Consider the following 17,500-nt stretch of genomic DNA (forward strand, 5'->3'; position numbering starts at 1 on the left):
TTTTATCATTATATTATGGAAAATAATGAACTTTATCACAATATGCTAATTTTTTGAGAAGGACCTGTACAAATTAAATACTTTTTTTTTTCATCATAAAATCTAATCCGTTTTTTTTTTACAATGGAGAATTTTTGTAATAAAATTACAAAAATAAAGTCACACAATATTACAAGAAATCTTTGTAGAATAAATTTGCAGCATTACAAGAATAAAGTCATAATATAACAATAAATTTGTAGAATTATAGAATAAAGTCTTATTACTATTTTCTGGTTATTTTCATAATTTTATGTTTAATTAGTATGGCCCTAATAGTCAATCGTTATTATACAGTAAATTATAATAGCTTATGTGGCATGCTCATCTTTCTGATTTATCAAGCTGCTTTGCTCTCCAAGCTAGCATAGCTCGCAAAAAATTGAAAAGTTTACAAAAAAAACACAAAAAAAAACAAAACAAAAAAAAAAAAACAGAAGCAACAGTCACCCTGGCTACAAAAAACAAAACCTTAAGAACTCATGGCTGACTTAAATCAGAAGGCATGATGCAGATTTTATGCTAAACGAACCTAATATTTATTGAATAGTGAATAAAAATGAGAAAAAAACATTGTAATTCTTTATACATTTAGTAGTTTGCAAAGCTAAATTGATGCTCTGAGACCGGTCTCCAGTACTTTTTTTAAGGAGCTATGCTGGATTTTCCTTAGTCCATCGACTTTAGTCTGTTAAGATTTTCAAATAGATTCTTTTTGAAGCTCTCAGTCAGATGCTGCACCAGCCCAAACCATAACCATCCCACCTCCACACTGTTCCTCTGCAGTCAGACAAGGCCTGTAATGTACCTCTCTAACTTATTCAGATGTTGCTGTCAGGACTTTAAATGTTCCAAGTTAGTTCCAAGTAGTGTCTGCTAATAATTCATGACCAGGCTACCCGATAGTGCTTTGCAGTCTACTGTGGGAGTGTTTTCATTAGCATTCTGCTCGCCAGTCTGGCGGTTTAAAACTTTTGCAGAGTGCGTCATATATTTTTCTAACTCCCCAGATGAAGAGAACGATTTGAGTAAAATTGATTTGCCACTCGGTTTGTCGATTCCAGGTAATTAAGTGAGTCACCTTTGCTTGTCGTTCAGCTCAAACTCAGCCAGTGTCCTCTTAGCTAGCTCTGGGGTTGTTGGGAGACTGAAGGCGGCAGACAGCTGGACCAGCTCCACGGCTCTCTGAGGGGAAGCACTGCATCGACATGCGGTCAGGAAGCTGCTCAACAGCGCCCCACTGTGGAGAAAAGACCGCAGGGAAACAAAGGATTACGCGCTAAAAAAAATAAAAGAAGAAGAAGAAAAAAATGATGTGCAAACTTACGAAGGAACTCTGTTTTTGTCTTTGAAGAGCTGCAGCATGTCCCTGCAGAGGGAACCGGAAGAGACACGATGAGGTCAGAAACCATTAGTTAGTCAAACCTCCTAAACCATTCCATATTTTCTCTCAACATAACCAGAAATTTCAACGCATTTTATTTTAATAAAATGAGTTGAATAATAATTTATTTGAAGCTATAAGAGAAGGCAGAATAGAAATGATTTTTAGATCTTTTTTTTTTTTTTTTAAAACCACGCATCATTTATTGTGTGTAATACGATAAAGAGAGTTAAAGGCACGTCTCACCAACTCACATTTAAGACTTTTTAAGACAATTATGAAAGGGATTTAAGACTTACATCGCCTAGAAATGTACGAACTTTGTTCAAACAAACTGCCTTTTCCCATGATGCATGCAAAAAGCTTGCTAGCTAGCTGTAAGTTACTGGTAGCCTCAACCGTCTTTTTTCTTCTTTCACTGGAGGTTAAATAAATTTTAAAAATTAAGAGTTGAGAGATGTCTTTACACATTTTCCTTGATTTACAGCTTTATAGCGACAGAAAGAATAACTCAAAGTCAGCAATAAACCAATTAAAGGAAAACTTCAACAGTCTCCAGTCACAGAACGTCATCAAGATGTCTGAGTGTGACTCAAACGTTTGCCTGACTTAAAAGTCCTGCCAGAAAAAAATAGACTATGTCTATGTCTAGACATAGACATAGACATAGTCTTGTCCATGTCTAGACAAGACTATTCAAATAGTCTTGTCAAGACATAATTTAATACCTGTGATTAACATATTGAAGGCCCAACTAAAAAGAAAAAAAATGTAAGACATTTTATTGCCTTAATTTTAGATAATTGAGCAGAAGACTTTTTAAGGACGCGCTGCCAGCCTGTAAGTGGTGTGAATCCTTCTCTCACCAGGCCTTTTGGAGCTTGTTGGCCCGCAGCAGCAGGATGGAGATGTGTGACAGCGACGAGGTGCTCCACTCCTTTTTGGGCCTCTCGCCAAACACGCTTTTAACATCCAGAGCACACGCAGCAAAAGACTCCTGAACCTGCAGACGATATGTCAGACAGACATTTTATCACTAGGTCTTGTGGTACTGTTAGTTTTTGGGGCGTTTTAAACATTTACTAGAATTTATTGCCATAATAGAAAACTCCTCACTAGAACTGATAAGACACAAAGACACAATAACAGTGAGCCGTGTAGAGACACACCGACCTAATGTTAATATCTGTATCGGTGCCAATATTGAAAAAAAAAAAAAAATCCTAGATCAGGTATCAGTAACAATGTGCCCGATTCATACAGGCAGATCTATTCAGTCTAATTCTATGTTTTGTGCTCTGAGTGACGTCATGCTTTATTATTCATTTTACATTATATTTAGAATACCTAAATGCACTTTTTGAAACATTTGACAGAAAGTTTGCTGCAGTTTTTTTTCCATGTTTGACCACAGTAGTCAGTTTCAGTTTCTTTATGATTATTTTACATTGGCTATTATACTCCTAATTGCGTTGTCTAAACAAATTAAAATCGTGTTGTTTTTACATGTTTGACCAAACTTATGAAGCTATTTGTGTATTTAAGTGTGCTGTGCTGGTGGAGAGTTATTAAATGAATTTTAATTCAGCACATGTGTTGTTTTTTTTAATACTTGTTTTCAGTCAATCCAACCAGTTTTTTCTGTATCGGACATGAAAAAACGTGGATCAGTGAGGGACGAAAACAAACCTCCGCACTGTGCTCATCTCTGGCCATGAGACTCAGCAGCTCCTCCACCAGATCCACCTTGTTATCATGACCCAAACTCTTAATGTCTGCAGACAATAAAGGGAAATGAACCATATTTATAGAAACAGAGGCAGGTGGAGCGCTCCTGGCGGTGTGGGTCGGACCTTTCCATATGGTGGGCAGCAGGTCCAGGCGGCTGTCCGTGTCCAGAGCCTGCAGCAGGTTCTTCATTCCCTGAGGGTTGGGGTAGAGCAACTGCAAACAGCAGACTGAAGAGTGAGCTACCGTCCACAGACAGCAGGAATCTGCAAACAGTAGCTGCGTTTCCATTGTCCGTGTAATTGCGCAATTTGAAATTTAAAAAATGAATGGAAACGAGGCAATTTCGAAAAAACTTGTTTTTCTATAAAAAGTTTTGCTGCTAGGATAATGTGGTTTTTCTTTTGGCCGCGTCACAAGTGGTGTATTTCACACGATCTTTAATCCATCCATCCATCCATCCATTTTCTGAACACCCTTGTCCCTCAGTGGGGTCGGGAGGGGTGCTGGTGCCTATCTCCAGCTAACGTTCCGGGCGAGAGGCGGGGTCCATCCTGGACAGGTCGCCAGTCTGTCGCAGGGCAACACAGACACACAACCATGCGCGCACACACACACCTAGGGGCAATTTAGACAGACCAATTAACCTAACAGTCATGTTTTTTGGACTGTGGGAGGAAACCGGAGTACCCGGAGAAAACCCACGCATGCACAGGGAGAACATGCAAACTCCATGCAGAAAGACCGGGGCCGGGAATCGAACCCAGAACCTTCTTGCTGCACGGCAACAGCTCTACCAACTGCGCCACTGTGCAGCCCACGATCTTTAATATTTTACATCATTTCTGATAAAAATAAAATAAACAAATCTATTAAAGGGCAAATATGATGATATTTTAAATGTTTAAAAATACAAAAATGTTGAAAGTGTTCAGGGTAAGTTTTTCTAAACAAATAAATGAAATTCACCTCTTGACAGTAAAAAAAGAAAAAAAAAAAACCTTTATATTGACAATTATCTAAAAATAGGAAGTGCCATATATGGTGTCTGATTGATAGGCCTCATCAACCGGGATTGGTCAAATTCACAAAAGCATTCCCCACCATCAGACGAGTCACATGATCAACAACAGGATGTCACTACTGGAGGAAACCAGGAAGAAGAAGATGACAGCAAGGAGCGTGAAGAAAAGACCGCTCACGAGAAAAAAAAAGTAACCTTAAAAAAACCAAAAGCAACGGGGAATTTAATGCCGTTCCTAAAAAAAGGAAAAAACCCAAAATAAAAAATGGGGGTTTTCCCCCCCCAACATTAGGGGAACCTTGACAAAGTTTGGTGCACGACTGTAATGGAAACGCAGCCAGATGGGGGGGCACTGACCGAGGGGACGATCCGGCTGTACCACTTCAGCACCACGTCGATGTGCTCCATCAGGCACAGCAGGTTGAAGAAGCGACCGCTGCCGAGAAAACGGGGAGGGTTAGGAAGAAGGAAAAACCAAATACGAAGGAAGACTGCATCAGAAGAGCCATTTCTGGGAACTTACTAATAGAGAGCCTGTTGATATGAATCTCCTAGCAGCCTCCAGTTCTCCCCAACTTCCACCAGACTGTGAACTTTGTAGCCCAGCTCCAGATCTTTATTGTCCAAACACTTGGAGACATTGGAGGTGAGGTTAATGTAGCAAGAACAGAGTTACAGCCCTAAATGCAATTTCCTTGTTTGGTTGCTCAAACTTGGTGAATAAAACCCAATTCTGGTTCTACACTAAAAAAGTAAAGTCAAAGCTAAAAGAAATTAAAACAGAAAAGAAAGACATTTAAAAAAGAAGGAGAACGTTTTAAAACTCACCAGTTTCATTGCAGTGGCGAAGAACAAAACTGGGAAGAAAAGAAAAAGAAAACAAGTTTAGAAAGGTTTCCTGTCATCGTATCAGTACAGATGACATCATTTCCTCTCTGTCGCTCTGGACTCACCGTCATTAGGGTCCTGGCAGGTAAAGCTGGTTCCCTCCAGCTCCATCAACACGTCCTGTAAGATGGCCATGTTGCTGGGTCCGGAGGAGGCTGCGGAGAAAATGTCCACCGCTCAGTCCGCGTACAGGAAGTAGCTCATAAACAGGAAGTAGCTCATAAACAGGAAGTAGCTCATAAACACCTGTCTCAGCCACAGCCAGACCTACCTGACTTGTAGAAGAAGACTGTCAGGATGTGCTCATAGGTGGCCAAGCTTGGAGCTGAAGGTTACACAGAAGAAAGCATGGGTGAGGAAACATGACCCTGTGACCCCCAGAGGTAGACGACAGAGGCGATGGAGCCTGTAGCTTACCGATTCCCAGGGCCTTCATCTCGTTCAGAATCTGGGGCGAAAAGGTTTTAGCCAGGAAGCTGCATTGTCTCAGAGCTTTGAGAACGCTGTTGAAGGTGAGCAGGTTGGGACGAACTTTCTGTTCATTCATCTGGTTCAGCAGCTCCTACACCCACACACACACACATACACACATAATTTAACATTGAACACCTGGTCTGGTTGCTTCCTTCAGTTGTTCTGATATTAAAAATGTCTTTGTTTTTTTATTTAAAGGGAATCTGAACAACGTTCCAGAATTGAGTAGTTCTTACAGCGATGAGGTCCCATCTCTCATTGTTCTTCTTTCTGACATCAGGAACTGCTGAGATCAGCGCGTTGAAGATGTGGACGTCAGCTGTGAACGCAGAAAAACTGTCAAAAAACAGTAAGTTTCGTGTTTCGTGGTGCTACGTGACTTTCCTGGCTGAATTAGCCCACCAGGCTAAGCATTGTTTATTTATTTTAGTTTGTTTTAATGTTTGCCCCTTTTGTAAGACTTTATAGTTGGTGTGTAGGTATCAATCTTCCAATAATATCAAGTGATATTTTCCAATTTCCTGTCAACTTCAAATATTTTTTAACTAAAAAAAAAAAAAAATGGCGGTCATCCAGCGGGCTACCACTGGGTTTGGAAAGTTTTCTGGGGGAAACCCTGGTGCTAACAAGTATTAAAAGTAAGACATGTTGCTATATATTCGTTTATTGCGACACGCTTAATGGTAATTAATCTTATATCTTGTTATAACCTGATAAAGTGGAGGTGTGGTATGTAATCAAATAGAAGGAGTCCCAGGATTGAACCTTGGGGGACCTCACATCTGAGCTATCCTGGATCTAAGCAGATATTCGTCCAGTATTAGCAATGCGCTGCTTCCTGCTCGCTGTGTGTCCTGATCCTCACCTGACAGTCTGTTGTTGAGCAGGTCTTCATACAGGTTGAAGGCCTTTGCGTATGCTCCGTGCTGCGGGGAGACATAAACAATGAAGGAACGCTGCAGCCGTTTGTTCAGCAAGACAAACGTGAGCGAGGCGTTACCTTCACCATGCCTCTGATCAGAGCGGAGTAACACCGCGCGTCTCTCTCCGGCAGCAGGTTGAAGATCCTCTCCGCGTTGTTGTTCTCCTTCCAGGTGCACTTCAGGAAGTCCATCGCTTGGCGCCCCATGGGTTTCCGCCTCCTGTCCTCCTCCTCCTCCTCCTCCTGAGCCGAACACAGAGACAAACCTCAACACCGGCGCTCCGTAGAGCCGACCACATCGTCCTGGTTACGATCGACTCACTCTGTCCTCAGTCTGCGGCGTCCCCTCCTGGACTGGGTCTCTGTCACAGTACAGACAGATGAGGTCCAGCAGCTTATGGGTTGTCTCCATGGAGACCGCTGTGCCTGGAAGGAGCAATATTCACCAGTGAAGCGGCGCATTGGTGGCGTTTTTTTCTTTTTTAAAAGAAACCTAGCCTTTCTTGCGTGCAACCTCACCGGACTGCAGCAGCTGATCATACATCTCCACCGCAGCCGAGACCTTCCTCAGGCTGATCCGTTCCTCCAGCGCCTCCTGGCTCACCTCCTCCAGACGCAGCGCCACGCTCTCTGGCATCAAACACTACAAATATACACACAAAACAAACTAACAAAACAAGTACAAACTAAGTGTGCAAGTCACTGATTAATAAGTTCATCTACAATTGATTGCTATCAGAATCAGAACAACAAAATTTGTTTCAGTACAGCCCATCCAAAGCATAAAGAAAAAAAAATACATAAACAAACAACATAAGACATGAGTAGACATTTGCCTGAGGCTGCAGGTGCTGATCTTTTGTTAGATGAGAATAACATGAATGTAGATGAGGGAAAAAAAATTCCATCTCACAGTGTGTCCCTGCAGGAGACGTGGGATTGCAAAAACGAACAAAAAAAACCCATAACCTCCAGATTAATCGATAAGCGATCTTTTTCTTAAAACCCTCAGTTTTCTCTAGTATCAAAATGGCTGACTGTCTTTCCATAACAAAACAGCTTTATTTTTCAGACTATATGGAATAAAAAAGGGAAGACAAAATTATTTTGTCTCCACTTTATTAAGTACTTATCAAATACAAAGAAAATTGTGGTTTTCTCATATTAGTAAATTTAGACATATTTATAGAATACAACAAGAGAGGAAGCTAATTGGTTGCTGAACAGAAATAAACCGTGTGAAACACTTAATTTCCCCATAAATAGAGAGACATGTTCAGGCAGAACTCACGACAAAAGTGTATTCTACATCCCAAACCGGTCTCTGTTTGGACAGTTTCTGTATCAACTGGCTATGCTTAAGAATGATCAATGGCGCCCTCTTTTGGATGGCGGCCAAACTACAACACTGAAAGAACGTTTAAGTGGACATTATTGGAACTAGTTTTCATCTAATAAACCATCAATCGACAATTAATCGGAAGTCGATTAATTATTTGCATCCCTGCGGTTCTTACTGGTATATGCGGTTCTGCGAAGTCTTTGGTGAATAACTTGGGGTTGCTGTTGACAAAGTACTTGGCTGCAGCTCTGCCGGACTCCTGAGAGAGAGAGAACAGCTTCTGCAAAGAGAAAGAAGAAAAATAAAACAACTCACTGTCAGGTAGTGTCCCCATTCATTTTTTGAGAAATCACTATGGAAACACAGATTTAAAGGATGATATATCAAGCTAGAGCTCCTACAAACTCAATGGATGTCCTGGGTGAGAGGTACGAGTCGTCCTGGAACTGGTAGGGATACGCTGTTGGGTCCTGCAGGGAGAAATGTCCAAACAGGAAACATGATAAACAACCAAAATAACAGAACCACGCAGAGAAACCAAAATCTTAGCCCGTGAGAACTCTTACTCTTTGGACAGTAGAAGCAAGAGCCTCCAGCACTGCCTCCTTGTTCCTGTCAAGAGGAAAACGCCAATACTGACTGTGCTAAAGAATGTAGTCATCAGTGATCAGAATAAAACTTTTTATACTGTTTATGATACATTAGACATACCATGATTTCTTCCTGGGGATGACTATAGCTTCTTTTGATTCTGAAAAAATGCAAAAATGCAGTTTTTATATCAAGAGACAACAGGAATTCAACACTGTTTTCTCTACTGATTTGCTATGGTTACGGTGCATCGTGAAAGTATTCACATCCCTTAATCTTAACTGTACTTCATATTTGTTTTATGTGTGATATGTCAATGTTTATGTTGCTGGAGAGTGAAAGGTTTTCAGTCTCCAGCAGGTTGTTGTCCTTGGCATTTAGAGACATAAGTCTTTCCATAAACTCCAAATCAAACGTCCATACTAATTTGATTGGTTTACCTTTATGAAGGTCGGTAGCTTGTTGTTGAAGAGCTGAAGTCAGCCCGAAACTCCTGAAGAGAGACAGAACTAAGCTTTCATTATCTGGACAAAACCAATAACGCGCACAATTTAGAAAGACCCCAACCGGGAATCGAACACATGACCTTTGTATTGCAAATACAAGAGGTGCTATCAACTGTGCCACCATAGACGAACCAATAAACTAATATTTTCAACTTGGCCAACGAATAAATGGGAAACAGAATTTAATGCTGCACCTGCATTTACTTAACACAGTAAAGCATCTGTAGTTAGTTTACAGTTTATTGTGGAACTACTGGAAGACTTTATATATATTTTTTTACACCTAGAAGTATTTTTCCCGCTTTGTGACTAAACAGCAGTCTGACCTTTAGCTGCATATGTTTAATTTAAACAGATTTAGCCGACACATAGTGGTTGTGATGTAAGTAAAAAGTCAGAGACGTGACCTCTCCTGCCGGGGGATGCTACTGGTGTTACACTAATAACACACACGACGTTACAAGTAAGTGAAAGCAGAATATGATAGAAAAACATTCACAAGCATGCCCTACCTGCAAGCAAACAGCTGGTTGATGTTAATCCGCAGAAATCTTCCGTTTTTCTGAATATGATGTCCTACGTGCCTACAGGGAGCCGCCATATTGTTAAAAACTGAAGGCTTGTGGGAAAGGGATAAACCATGTCCAATAAAAGAGGGGGAGAGGAAATAATAGTCATAGGTTTTTCAAAAGTTAATGCCGAAGTATATCTGATTTAGATCTGCTTTAGCAACTATTTCGTAGATATTATTGAAATATAAAGTAAATGTAAAGAGTAATTTCGTGTAAATGCCCTGCAATGTATGTGCGTGTGCTCCCCTCCAGTCTCAGCTGTAGTTCTCGCGGTCCCACGTGCTTTAACAGGAGGAAAGTGCGACTCGTGGATTTCAAGCGCACCGCCATGAATCTACAGCTATAAACAACACAAAGTTTCAGCTAGCATCCAAAAAATGTTGTTTTCCAAAGAAGTGCCATGGCGGCGGCTGGAGGGCATGTCGTTTGGCTTGTACTCACCCGAAGAAATAAGGTGAGGCAGCTTTAGCCTGTTAGCTTCTGGCGAGTCAGAGTTCAAAACCAAATAGAAGCTAGTGGCTTTTAGCTCCCTGAAATCTGTCACATCGGAGCTGCTGTGGAGAAACTCATTAGTTGTAGCACCTGAGTATGCTTGTCAAATAATAAGTCAAAAACAAACTGCCCTTTAAGCTTATCTGCTGTTTTACTTTCTGATCCAAAAAGCTCAGAACCAGTCACAAAACTGATTAAAAAGTAACTGAGGATAAGTTGCAACATTTTTTTCCATCTCTTATTCAGGAAGTTGAGCGTGAAAACCATCACCAACTCCAAGTTTCTGGACGCTGTTGGAAATGTGGCCCAGAACAGTTTGTATGACCTGGCTCTGGGGCCAACAGACACCAAAGAGGTGCTTTACTGAATCTTTATATGTGCTCAGTGTTTGGACCTTAGTGTTGAATCTTTTGAATTAATCCAATGCCTCATTTTGCATTTAAATTAATCATGTTATTTTGTTTGATATTGTTCTGTTTTCCCAGATTTGTTCCACCTGCTGTCAGGATTTCAACAACTGTCCAGGACACTTTGGACACATAGAGCTGCCTCTACCAGTCTACAACCCACTGTTCTTTGATGTGAGCACAATACACAAACATATACAGAATTAGATTAACAGCTTTCACAAATGTAAGAATATTCAGTTGAAGGATATGGAAATTGAGTTCAGCTGCTTATTTAATTAACATTTTAAAAGCATTGCCACAATATTATTATTATTATTATTATTATTATTATTATTATTATTATTAATGGAGCGAACATTTTCAGCATTCTTTAGAATTTTTATATTGGTGATTAGCACAAGAATGTACTGTTGTTCTTTAAAGTACACAGAGCTATTAAAATCTAAGAGTTTTGTAACACAAAAAGATAAGATTGATGAATAATTTAGAAATGTTTCCCCAAGAAATGTGACATTTCCTCTTTGCCATTCAAGTGAAAATCAGAATAAAATTTTAAACAGAATGAATAATGATGAAAAAAGAAAACTGCAGTAGTCTGGCTTCATTATAGATGGATAGAAAAAGTTTGAAAAGGATAAAGGAGAGTAACTTTGGTTTTCCACGTTTAGCCTTCCTGTTATTTGCTGCAACTCTCACTCTCTCCATCAGCCTGAAGAAAATGGAGACATATTTCAGTATATCATAGAAACTATAGCTTCCTTTTAAACATCTTCTTCCAGTTTTTGTGCTGTCATGTCACTGACAGAAGAAATAACTAGTAGATAATGGTTTTCTTCACTTAGAGCTTCTACACTAAAGAGTGTTGCTCTCAGCGCATCCCATCAGCTTCCGATATGCTTCTAGCTTTAAATAGTCCAATTTTTAATCCATTTATTTCACTTTGTGTCTGACATGTTGTTCCCCTTCAGAAACTCTACCTGTTGATCCGCGGCTCGTGCCTGTCGTGTCACATGTTGACATGTCCCCGCGCCGCCATCCACCTGCTGGTCAACCAACTCCGGTTACTGGAGCGTGGAGCCATGGAGGAGGTCCACCTTGTGGAGAGAGTTCTTAATCAGGTGGGTTAAAGGAACATCACACCATCACATCTGCATCAGAATTTCCTGATTCAAATTCAAATCTGTTGACGAATTGATACTGATAAACTCATTTTTAAAGATGAACTGGGACCTAACTTGCACTTTAAGTGTGTAATTAACTATTAACTGTGGGAAACCATGGAGATTTGCTATCGGACAAAAAAAAAAAAGTCAAGTTGATTTTTGTTCTGTTTATGTTAGCACCTTGAAGAGAACCCCAAAGCCACTGGAGATGAGATCGAGCAGGTGCTGAGGGAGTTCACCAGCATGGTCATTGGAGCGAACGCTGAGGCTTCACAGAACTCCAAACCCGTGAGTTTACACCTCCACATGATCACAAACCCAACCAGACAGGTGGTTTCACTGACGATGTCTTCCTGCGTCACGTTTCTGTTTGTTAGATTAAACATCTGGTTGAGAAGAAGAGCAGCCTGATAAACGACTTCTGGAGGGTCCAGCTGAACACCAGGAAGTGTCCGTACTGCAGGTAGGCCGGCAGCGACCCAGCCTGACCGTGAAGCATGACGTTCTGATCGGTGACGCCAAGTTCACCTCGTGCTGTATGTCTGTGTTTTATCTGGGGGAAGAGTTGGCAGGTCAACGGTGCGTCGCGAACACAACACCAAGCTGATCATCACCATGCCAACGGGAGGACAAACTGATGAAAACACAGGTGGGGGACTTTGGCAGTGCATAATGTTTAGTTTTGTAGTTTTTCTGTGGTAAGTTCAGGAGTTTTTATTAGTTATTATTAGTTAAATATTTAGTTTTAATTTTGTTTTTATTGATTGTAGTGGTAGTTTTAGTTTTTTCATACTAGTTTGGTTAATTTTTAGGTGTAGGATTCAAAGAGGTAAAACTATACTATTGTGATTATTTATACATCGATTGGGTAATGAGTACTCAACAGATGATACCATTTTCAAAAAAATGTGTATTGAAAAAAGTAATTATTGAACGACCAGCCGACTCTGGTGTTTTCTCCCAACTTTTTGCGGTCTCTGTTTTGTGAGCATAAGTACCACTAGTTGGGGTATGGAGCGCTGTTATTTGCCGACAGCTGATGTAAACCGCTTGTGTGGGAGGGAAAAAAAATTTATTTCACATCAATTCCAAAGGCTAATAAATAGATTCATAAACACGAAAACTATGGCCATTATATCTCTAATTTCAGTATGTTTCAGTTAGTTTTATAACCAATATTCTTGCAGGTAGTAAAAATTTTTGCCCCCATTAATTATTGTTTTCATTTCACAAAATTGGTTTCTCAATTTCATTTTTTTGTTGTTTTGTTAGTTTTAGTTAACTTCAGCTTCAGTTATTACATCAAGAAACTGGCGGTCAGACCTGAAGTCTGGCTGTAGCAGTGAGTCAGACCTGAGCCTTCAGAGTCACATAAAGATGGTTGCAAAATCAGCCTTCTGTCTCCTGAAGAACATTCCCAAGTGAGAGAATTCCAACGCTTTTATGTCCCTGCAAGAACTAGAGAAACTTAAAAGAAACTAAAACTTTTTATTAAACAAATAGAGTGTTTAATCATCCAAATCCAAAAGATGGAAACCGATTAAACTCTTCAGCCTAACTGTTTTCAGGTTTAGTTTGCTGTAGTTCAGAAGTAGCTAAGACATTTCAGTGGAGCAAGAAGTAGTAAAGTGTTCAATAAAGCAAAACAAAGAAATAAGCATTTAGAACAAAGAATTAATACAAGAGGAAGGTTTCTGTTGCTTTATTGTGAAGATATTCTTTCCAGATTTCTGCTCTTATTTTGCGTGGGATGTGTTGAATGAGAATATTTCTCTCTGCTTACATGTCTTTTTTGTCGGTATTGCAGAAGATCTTCTGACTGGAAAGAGAGTGTTCCTCACTGCCAGCACCGCCAGGGAGCACATCAGTAAACTCTGGGAGAAAGAAGGTAAAATCCAAACCCTGAGAGCTGAAATTAGACATTATATGAGCATAAAGAGCATTATTTTAATGTGTAGAGATGAGTCGGAGAAATCTGAGTGTCCTGATCAGGTGGAACTAAATCGTGACACCAAAACTTCTCTTATGTCTGAAAAATATAGATGTTTTTCCTTTTTTTTGCGACCTTCTAAACAACTTGATCCGTCAGACTTTTCAGGAAAGTGATTCCTGTTTCCTTTGTCTGAGTTGGCACTTTTCTCCGGAGGAGCATCGGTGCTCCATCCAGCTGCCTGTGGCCGAGTTCACGCAGAACATTTCAGCTGGCTTCAGTGGAGGGCATTTGCCTGGGTCTGACGACCTTCTTCCAGAATTTCCTCCTCGCTTCCTCCTGTGGGTTAACCTACTAGCTGCCGGAGTTCAATTAAGTCCAACAGACCACACCCGTTGGGGGTCGTTCTCCTCTTTTTCACAGCGTGCTCTTAAAGGTTGCCCAGGTTAGGTTTTTGCATCTTGAGTTACAAGTTGCAGAGGAGATATTTGTATCTTCTATTTGTTTTCTAAGCCATCGGTAGTTACACCTTGTCGGTTTAGTCATTCGGACACCATAATTAATTACACCTATCAGAGGACTCTAGAGTGACACACAGAAAGAATGTCCACCATGTGAGTGTCTTTGTATGCTTATTTAAGTATGGGTTGGGATGAGGGGGATTATACAGCGTTTAGCAGCAGCAGAAAACGGATCCAAACATCAAATCAAAGAGATGCATAATAAAATCTATTTGCATGTCGGAGAACTGAACCACAAACTCCAGTCCTATGCATTGGCATAGGATCTGTCCTGGCAGAGTGAGGGGGCCCGTGTCCCCAGGGAGCTGAGGCATGTTGGCCTGTAGGCCTGGATGCTGGAAGAGTCCAGATTCAAAGCTGCACCTGTTGGATTTTGGGGGAATTTCCTCATGCAGGCGCTCTGCTGCAGTCCATCAGCTTGTGGGTCTCTTCCACGTAACCTGAACAAAAAATATAAATACCCCATGTCAAATATTGTTGCCATGTGGCGTTAACAACTGTAAATGAGCATTTGCTAGCATTTTGTTGCACAAAAGTAATATTTCTCTTGATTTGTGTATAATTTTTAATCCATCCTGCTGTCAGTGAGCAGTACTCAGTGAGTTGTTTTTTTTACTGAGTGCAGGATGGGGCATGCCCACTGGGTGATCAGACAAAATGAGCAACAGCTGCACAGTCCTTGGACTGGGGACAATAAAAGGCCAACCCAAAATGTCACATTTTGTCACAAGTCATAACGCTTCAGATGTCACAAGTTATGCGGGAGCGTGCCATTGGCATGTTGGTACAGGGATGTCCACCAGAACAGTAGCTGCATGGCTCAATGTCCATTTTCGGACCATTGACCGTTTAAGAGTTGGTTTCCAACACACTGGCACTACTGCAAAATCGACCTCATCTTTGTCGGCCGCGTCTGACCACTACAGCACAAGATCGCCACATCCGGCTCGTCCATCTGTGGGATCGGTTAAGACCAGCGACACACACAGCTGATGAGTCTATTGGTCTGTACAACAGACGGATCACATCAGACTGTCCGTAACCGCCTACCAGAAGCCAACTGGGTCAAAATCAAATTCCTCAGTCTGACCCCTATCATGTTCAAAGGACTGTCAATCTGCTGCAAATGGCCAGACCACCATGTTATCAATGCCGATATGAAGATCAGCGATTACTGAAAATATACTTTGAGTTTCTCTATATATTGCTCAACCCAAATGTTCATAAAACTCTTATATTTGACATGAGGCATTTATATTTTTGTTCAGTGTAGATCCATGGCTTTGTTGATCCGTCTAGGTGTCGGAGCGGACCTTACGGAAGGAAAAGCCCACTTCTCTCCTTTTGCAGCAGACTTTGAAGCACCCTGAGAATGCTCAAAGGTCACTCTCATCTCACAGGATGCCCTTTCCCATTCACTGCCTGCTTGAATAGATGATCTCAGATCCACTTTTGCTTTGGAGACATCTTGCCTTATGTGTATTTTTGTCCTGGGCCTGCTCAAAGGTCACAGTCCTTTAACCTACAGGCTTTCCTTCTCTCCAGCAGTTTCAGTTCCTCTTTGGGTTGCCCATCTGTTTCCTGATTCACTGCATGTGAGCAACCAGTATGAAACTCTGGTCAACTTTACTGAGGTTACAGGTCAAACACATGAAACATGATTATTACTGATCATCTTTTTCCCAACCTTTCAGCTAGTATCTGCCTCCAACACACAACATCAGTGATCTTTGATTGCAGTTACACATTTTACATCATTTCAAGTTTTTTGTCAAAATCCCATCAATAACCTCTTTTAACTTCTCCGATTCAGCATCAAAGCAACATTAATACAAATATTTTGCACTGGTTCTTATTCAGTTACTCAAAATGTTTCGATTTCATTCTTTAAAACTCTCTGCAGGCTGGAAACTTTCCTCCAGTCTGCAGGAATCCCGCCGTTCCTTATCCATGGCTTGACAGCACTCGCTCTCTGCCTATGATTATGACTTTGATTTCTTATGATTAAGTACAAAAATAATTAGAATTACTGTTAGGTCTAGATGTTACTTTATATGATTAATTTTACCGGTATTGTTACTGCTAAACCAAAATGTCCAGCATGGGGAAGTGGGATGATCTTGAGTTGTCTCGACACCTTTGATTCCAGGTTTCTTCCTGAAGTTCCTGTTTCCTGGTCTGGAGGAGAGCTCAGGGTCTGAGGGACAGAAGAGTTTCTACCCAGACCTGTTCTTCCTGGAGCTGCTGGTGGTTCCACCCTGCAGGTACGCTGGCAGCACAACGCGCCTACGTGAAGGCTGACCGCAGTACCTGACCCGCCCTCTGTTCTAGGTATCGCCCCATCAATCGCCTTGGCGACCAGATGTTCACCAACGGCCAGACGGTCAACATGCAGGCTGTGATGAAGGACTGCAGCATCATCAGGAAGCTTCTGACTCTCATAGCAGGAGAGAAGCAAACTGAGGAGGTGGAGGAAGTGGTGAGAGAACGTCACGCCTTCCTTTTGGGAATACTTCATCTCAGCTCTTTATTTATCCCACCGTTTGTTTCCCCCAAACCCCAGACGTTGGACCCAGAGGATCAGACATTCCTGTCAGGAATTAGCGGAGTGACGTTACCAGATAAGCTCTATAACATGTGGATCCGCCTGCAGAGCCATGTCAACATCGTCTTCGACAGTGAGATGGACAAACTGATAACGGACAAATACCCCGGGATCAGACAGGTGTGACAGACTGGGATACAGTCATGGCATGCAGCGGGAAAAATGGGGCATGAACTAGGACATGTTTAAAATATGGCTGCATCTATGGATCATTTTTAGGGAGTGGTTTTTTTTTGTTTTCTTCTCCTGACAATCGGCTAAAAAAAAATGCAACATTCTGCAGATTTTTCATTTAACTACTGAAGCCTCTTTCTATGCAGTATTAAAAAAAAACATTAAAAGATGCAAATAAAAAAAGTCAATTCCCTTTTTAAGATAAAACCAAGGACTTTTCTGTTTCTGTTTGGCAGATCCTGGAGAAGAAGGATGGATTGTTCCGGAAGCACATGATGGGGAAGCGGGTGGACTACGCCGCCCGGTCCGTCATCTGTCCTGACATGTACATCGGAACCAACGAGATCGGGATCCCCATGGTAACTTGAACTAGGTGGAGAGTAGCAACAGAGTTGTCAACCAGTTGATTATTGACATGTTGACGGTGTGTGTGTGTGTGTGTGTGTTGAGGTGTTTGCCACCAAGCTGACCTACCCTCAGCCCGTCACGCCCTGGAATGTGAAGGAGCTCCGGCAGGCCGTCCTCAATGGGCCCAACGTCCACCCCGGCGCCTCCATGGTGATTAACGAGGACGGCAGGAAGACCATCCTGTCGCCGAGCAGCGCCGCACAGAGGGAGGCGGTCGCCAAGCAACTGCTGACGCCCTGTCCCGGTCCACACAAGATGCCCATGAAGATCGTAAGTCTGACTGCAAGCGGACCCACTCAGAGCTGTGGCTGGGTTTTCACTCCGTCA

The 17,500-nt window shown here is 41.5% G+C and overlaps 2 protein-coding genes across 3 annotated transcripts in view; one reads left to right on the forward strand and one right to left on the reverse strand.

Moving 5' to 3' along the window:
* The window catches only part of ptcd3 (pentatricopeptide repeat domain 3), a 16,005-nt gene extending 6,340 nt beyond the window's left edge, over positions 1-9,665 (reverse strand). Inside the window, exons 1-22 of one of the 2 annotated variants that reach the window (XM_016681698.1) lie at positions 9,411-9,665; positions 8,833-8,885; positions 8,513-8,552; positions 8,368-8,413; positions 8,203-8,271; positions 7,977-8,081; positions 6,979-7,102; positions 6,782-6,885; positions 6,538-6,699; positions 6,403-6,463; positions 5,774-5,856; positions 5,481-5,625; positions 5,335-5,388; positions 5,129-5,218; positions 5,004-5,032; positions 4,699-4,805; positions 4,533-4,611; positions 3,277-3,367; positions 3,113-3,198; positions 2,290-2,426; positions 1,367-1,408; positions 1,121-1,279 (exon numbers count right to left, since the gene is read on the reverse strand). In XM_016681698.1, the coding sequence (XP_016537184.1) occupies positions 1,121-1,279; positions 1,367-1,408; positions 2,290-2,426; positions 3,113-3,198; positions 3,277-3,367; positions 4,533-4,611; positions 4,699-4,805; positions 5,004-5,032; positions 5,129-5,218; positions 5,335-5,388; positions 5,481-5,625; positions 5,774-5,856; positions 6,403-6,463; positions 6,538-6,699; positions 6,782-6,885; positions 6,979-7,102; positions 7,977-8,081; positions 8,203-8,271; positions 8,368-8,413; positions 8,513-8,552; positions 8,833-8,885; positions 9,411-9,499 (1,955 nt within the window). In that variant the 5' untranslated portion in view covers positions 9,500-9,665. Of the gene's footprint in view, positions 1-1,120; positions 1,280-1,366; positions 1,409-2,289; positions 2,427-3,112; positions 3,199-3,276; positions 3,368-4,532; positions 4,612-4,698; positions 4,806-5,003; positions 5,033-5,128; positions 5,219-5,334; positions 5,389-5,480; positions 5,626-5,773; positions 5,857-6,402; positions 6,464-6,537; positions 6,703-6,781; positions 6,886-6,978; positions 7,103-7,976; positions 8,082-8,202; positions 8,272-8,367; positions 8,414-8,512; positions 8,553-8,832; positions 8,886-9,410 lie in introns of both variants that reach the window. The other variant, XM_007571908.2, reaches the window with a different exon arrangement.
* Positions 9,666-9,847: 182 nt separating this feature from the next.
* Positions 9,848-17,500, forward strand: part of polr1a (RNA polymerase I subunit A) — a 25,805-nt gene continuing 18,152 nt past the window's right edge. The window contains exons 1-13 of the mRNA XM_007571885.2: positions 9,848-9,924; positions 10,209-10,317; positions 10,448-10,543; positions 11,341-11,490; positions 11,713-11,823; positions 11,913-11,998; positions 12,099-12,184; positions 13,343-13,423; positions 16,136-16,250; positions 16,318-16,465; positions 16,550-16,711; positions 17,002-17,124; positions 17,216-17,443. Coding sequence (XP_007571947.1) covers positions 9,848-9,924; positions 10,209-10,317; positions 10,448-10,543; positions 11,341-11,490; positions 11,713-11,823; positions 11,913-11,998; positions 12,099-12,184; positions 13,343-13,423; positions 16,136-16,250; positions 16,318-16,465; positions 16,550-16,711; positions 17,002-17,124; positions 17,216-17,443 — 1,572 coding nt within the window. The remainder of the gene's footprint in view (positions 9,925-10,208; positions 10,318-10,447; positions 10,544-11,340; positions 11,491-11,712; positions 11,824-11,912; positions 11,999-12,098; positions 12,185-13,342; positions 13,424-16,135; positions 16,251-16,317; positions 16,466-16,549; positions 16,712-17,001; positions 17,125-17,215; positions 17,444-17,500) is intronic.

This window comes from Poecilia formosa, unplaced genomic scaffold (genome assembly GCF_000485575.1).
Source record: "Poecilia formosa unplaced genomic scaffold, Poecilia_formosa-5.1.2 Scaffold289, whole genome shotgun sequence".
NCBI classification, from domain to species: Eukaryota; Metazoa; Chordata; class Actinopteri; order Cyprinodontiformes; family Poeciliidae; genus Poecilia; species Poecilia formosa.